The sequence below is a fragment of the Elgaria multicarinata genome, chromosome 10, assembly GCF_023053635.1.
Source record: "Elgaria multicarinata webbii isolate HBS135686 ecotype San Diego chromosome 10, rElgMul1.1.pri, whole genome shotgun sequence".
NCBI lineage: Eukaryota > Metazoa > Chordata > Lepidosauria > Squamata > Anguidae > Elgaria > Elgaria multicarinata.
The window spans coordinates 84,336,805-84,341,739 of record NC_086180.1 but is presented as its reverse complement, the minus strand read 5'-3'; the positions used below and the strand labels follow the sequence as shown (position 1 = coordinate 84,341,739).

Below are 4,935 nucleotides of genomic sequence, written 5' to 3'. Positions count from 1 at the left end.
AAGAAAGAAAGAAAGAAAGAAAGAAAGAAAGAAAGAAAGAAAGAAAGTATTGCCATGAAGTTGTACATAGTTGTCCGGAACCATTCTTTAGGCTGCAAATCTGTATTTTGCTTTCGCCTGCGCTTCGGTTGTTTGCCGCTGCCGCCACCAGAGGGCAGGCAAGCGCAGCATCGAGGAAGAACCGGCGTTTGCGGCTGTATTTGACTTTTCGACAGAGCGGCCTCCTACAGGACTTGTCTGTCTCTTCCCCGCCCTTCCTTGTCCCGGAAGCGGAAATGCATTTCTCTCCACAGCCGCCAGAGGGCTGGGGATCCATTTGACGGCAGGGACGTCCCCTTCCTCATGGCGTCCGCGGCTCGCAGCCTCCTCATCTTCGGCGGGTTCGTGGCTGTGGTGGGGGCGGCCTTCTACCCCATCTACTTCCGCCCCTTGATGCACGTTGAGGAGTACAGTAAGTCAGCGAAAGACCGCGCGTGCGCATGCGCAGCTTCCTCCCGTCCAGTCTCGTCCCGTCCCCCAGGCGCCTGGCCCTCCTCGTCCTTTTCCGTGGTGGCCCCCGAATCCCTTCACTGCGCGCCCTTCCCGAAGAGGTGGAGAGAGGGGCTCGCTTTGCCTTTCCAGTTATCCCTTTGCCCGGAGCAGAGCTGCCCACAGAACTCGGAAGTAGAAATCCCAAGGGGGAGGGAGAAGGACTTCTTCACACAGCGCATAGCTAAACTATGGAACTCACTACCACAAGATGTGGTGATGGCCACGACTTTGGATTTTATTTATTATTGCATTTATATCCCGCCTTTTTTCCTCCGAGGAACCCAAGGCAGCGTACATAATCCTCCTCTCCATTTTATTCTCACAACAACAACCCTGTGAGGTAGGCTGGGCTGAGACTCTGTGACTGGCCCAAAGTCACTCACTGGGTTTCCATGGCCAAGTAGGGACTCAGACCCAGGATCTCCCGACTCCCAGTCCAACACTTTAGCCACTACACCATGCTGGGCTACCATAGTCCTGATGGCAATGTGCTACTTCTAGTATCAGAGGCAGTAAGTCTGTCGCACCCATGTCCTGCTTGTGGTTTTTCCTTGGGCAGCTGCTTGGCCCCTGTGTGAAGCTGGACTAGATGGACCCTTGGTCTGATCCAGCATCAGGGCTCTTCTTCATATGTTCTTAAGATCTTTAGCACTGCAGTGAAGAGAGGCTTAACAAGCAACATTGGTTTGAAGGCACATTCTCTTCATTTTGAGGCATTTGGACAATGCACCGTATTTCTTCGATTGTAAGATGCACACTAATTTCAGTACCACCAACAGGAAAAAAAACCCTAAGACACACCCATGATTCTAAGACGCACCCTGTTTTTAGAGATGTTTACATGGGGAAAAAAGTGTGTCTTAGAATTGAAGAAATACGGTACATGTTCAAACCACTCTGTCGCTCCCCACCCCCTGATTCCAAATTAATCTTAATAATTTTTATTCATTCTATTTTTAAAACCCAAGGTTTCTGGGCAGTGTACAATATGTCTGTCTTTGTTAGTTGAGCTTCCAGCTGAACACCACAGAGAAAGAACTTTCATTCCACCTCAAACACAACAGCTCCTCAGTTGACCCAGTTTAGCTTCCAGTTATCTCATGTAGAGATTATAAAGAAGTAATGTAGGTGCATTTGTGATTGGCTGGTGAATGATGCGTGAGCTGATCCTAATGAGGAGCCATTGCATCCGAGGTAGTTTTCATAAATAAGTGATCTGTCACACATACAACATGTATGACAGATCACTTCTTTATGGAAATCATCACCTCAATGGTGTCATCTTTAAGTGACGGACGTGTTTGTGTCTGAGCCAGCCCAGAATAAGCATAATCTCAATTTAAGAAAAAATACGTCGTGTAAGTGTTCGTTTTGCTGTAATTTTGCACACTATAACCGGATGTGATGTGTTTGGGAAGCTAGTTCCCCTTTCCAATATGTACAAATGCAGTGAAATACTTATGCATTTTTTGGATATGATAGTGGGTATGTCTTTCCTTTTGCTTCAGTGAAAGCACAGTTATTCCAATTAATGATTGGGGGTGCAGAACAGTTCTGATCTTGACTGCAACTTAAAGGGTAGAACAGAAACACCACTCCATGGCATACACACGTACCTCATAGTATTTCTTTTGGATGATGTCCACTATGACTGTCTATGTTAATGTAACTAGGAACCATTCTTGCATTTAGGAACTGATACCCAAGTATGAAATACACACATAGCTGCATTTATGACAGGTGCCAATATAGATTTATCATGCCATTTTCTTTCAAAATGCCTGCAAGTGAAGGGAAGGTCTGAAAATCACTGGTATAGTATATGTATCATATGTGTAAGGGCCCCTATTCAATCCATAATACCTCCATGATGACTGAAAAATAGTTCTGCTCAGAAATCAAGCTTTAAAAAAAATACCAGCAGAGGGAGCACTGACTAGTTCAGTCTGTTTCCAGATCATTTTAGCTTGGAGGAATTGTCAGCTGAGCTCTTAATATTGGCTTAAATCAGCCATGCGTTTAATTCTATGAGAGTCATTATTTGGCCTGCTCACTCTTACCTGTTTGTCAGCTACAGTTTCAAACAATCCATTTTTGTAAAACTTCCCTGCCTGCCTGAAGGCAATTCTTGGTTACCTAGTAAATTGCTACCTGTAACCCTGCTTTAAAACTAGCAAGTGCTTGGCAAACTCAGGTTGCTCCAGGAGGACTCCCAGTTAGATTAGCAGTGCAGACCTATAGAATTTTGCTCAGAAATAAGTCCTATTGAGTTCAGTGGTACCTTTCCACTGACTTCTGGAGGGAGCAAAATCAAACAAATTACACAGAGTCTTCAGAAGGCAATGGAAAATTAATAAAGAAGGGGCAAGTCAGTTTTTCTGGGGCAGGAAGTTCCATATTTCACAAGGCAGGGAATAAGTCTTAATAGTTAACATTCTGAAGTAATCCTTCTAAATTTGAGTGAAGTATGGCCCTAGTTTTTGATTTAGAAAAACGTGTCTCAGCTATCAGAAAACTGGCAAATACTGGCCTTAACCATACTTTTATGAGAAATTGCAGGCCCTGTGTTTTACAGTCCATAACTTGCTATTTCAAACATATAACTAGGATGAGTACTTATTTTCTTAGAAATAGCATTTTAGGTTTTATTGCACCTTACAGTAAATTTAATAATAATAATAATTTATTTCTTACCCACTTCTCTACTTGAATCGAGGCGGGGAACAACAGCGAATATAAAACACATAAAAACTGATTAAAAACATAGTATACATGATTAAACATCCTTATTTATGTCTTTTGAGAAAAGCAATTGAAATGGGTAATAAGCAGACTATTGTTCACCATTATCTTCTATTACCACGTCTTTAGCTACATTGTTTTGTGCACATTTGTGGAACTGATGAGATAAATGTGCTTTCTTACCTACTTTAGTGTTTTGTGTTTATCAGAAAAAGAGCAAGCAATAAATCGAGCTGGTATTATCCAAGAAGATGTTCAACCTCCAGGTATATATCTATATGCTCAGTTGTGGTGTGTTTGTGTGAATTATGTTATGTTTTAAACATTCTGATCCCTTAGCCAAATATGAGTTGGGTCTGGCTTGGTACAAGGTTATTTGAGGGGCCACTTCTGTTTTCATACACAGAGCTTGTGCTTTTACCAATATGTGAAATTGATGGTGTGACAACTTCACTATTCCAACAATCTTCTAAGATGATTTTTTTTCTGTTGTTATCCATAGGATTAAAAGTATGGTCTGATCCATTTAGAAGAAAGTAAAGACTTTTCTGGGTGTGATCTTGAAGATCCCTTATTTCATCAGTGACGCTCCAGGATCTTTCAGACAACTAAGAAAGTCCTTTCAGCCAAAGGGCCTGGCATGTTGGGTTGTTTGATAGCATCAGTTTATATTAGCAGTAGTTGCTGCTGCTTCAAGGGTTAAAGCCCACTTTTATCCAATAGTAGAACAAAACTGCACTAAATACTTTCTGTTAATTAAATGGAATAATTGTCTCTCTCTTCTTTGGAGGAATGGAAGAGAATTACTTAGGTGAATAAAGATTTGACATGACCAGAATACACCATGCAACTGATGCTTTTATAAACATGCATTGAATAATTAAATATCTGTAAAACAAAATCACTACTAAGAATTTGGAAAGTGGTGCCTTTGTATATCTGTAAATCATGTCTTAATTCAAACAGGATGTAGAAGTTCTGTAATTTATCCATTTTGTAAATAATAGCAGAACGTATCATACTAATATAAATCTGATTCTGATGCAAATATGGCTTACTTGTAAGTAACTTCTGTCAAAATGATTGGGAGTTTACTTTCAACAATAACTTTCAAGTAAACACTGACGTAGCTCAAGGCTTCAAGAAAGAAGGTTTTTCTACAGTAAAAAGGTGCATTTTTATTCAATTGCTCTTTCTAGGTGGAAAACTGACTTACATTTCCCATAGTAGATGCCATGTTTTGTTTTATTGGAGTGAATTTTTGTTAGTAGAGAAACTGTGTTTGAAAGAAGTTATTTTTATGTACAAATTCAGTGTCCAAAAATAAAGATTTGAATGCATTATATATCTAGTGTACTAATCTCTCTTGTGACTTCACATAGCTTTTTGCCTTTTCCTGGAGCTTCTGCATATGTTTTTTTCATAGTAATCTTCAGCTTTGATTTGAAGGTGCAGAAATGACCATTATGTGTATTCAAGGGAAAGCCTTGTGACGAGACATTGGTCCATAGGCTCTACAAACAGGCCAGCTAGCACCATGAACTAGTATGGGGCTTTGCGATCAGACCACGTTGCTCAGGCATAGCATCGCATACAAATACGTATAATAATCAACTACATACGTAATTTGATTGAGATGTAATATTAAAGTGTGGGAAAGCA

At 40.7% G+C, this 4,935-nt stretch overlaps 1 protein-coding gene across 1 annotated transcript; it reads left to right on the top strand.

Moving 5' to 3' along the window:
- The first annotated feature begins 291 nt into the window (after positions 1-291).
- SMIM20 (small integral membrane protein 20) lies at positions 292-4,618 on the top strand. The gene is made up of 3 exons (XM_063135153.1): positions 292-451; positions 3,483-3,539; positions 3,776-4,618. Exons 1-3 carry the CDS (start codon positions 343-345, stop codon positions 3,811-3,813), a joined length of 204 nt encoding a protein of 67 aa, XP_062991223.1. The 5' UTR covers positions 292-342; the 3' UTR covers positions 3,814-4,618.
- Positions 4,619-4,935: the final 317 nt, after the last annotated feature.

Coding starts and splice junctions, on each gene's coding strand:
- SMIM20 (XM_063135153.1), top strand. CDS start 343: ATGGCGTCCGCGGCTCGCAGCCTCCTCATCTTCGGCGGGTTCGTGGCT. Junction 452..3,482: donor GATGCACGTTGAGGAGTACA/GTAAGTCAGCGA, acceptor TGTGTTTATCAG/AAAAAGAGCAAGCAATAAAT. Junction 3,540..3,775: donor AGAAGATGTTCAACCTCCAG/GTATATATCTAT, acceptor TGTTATCCATAG/GATTAAAAGTATGGTCTGAT.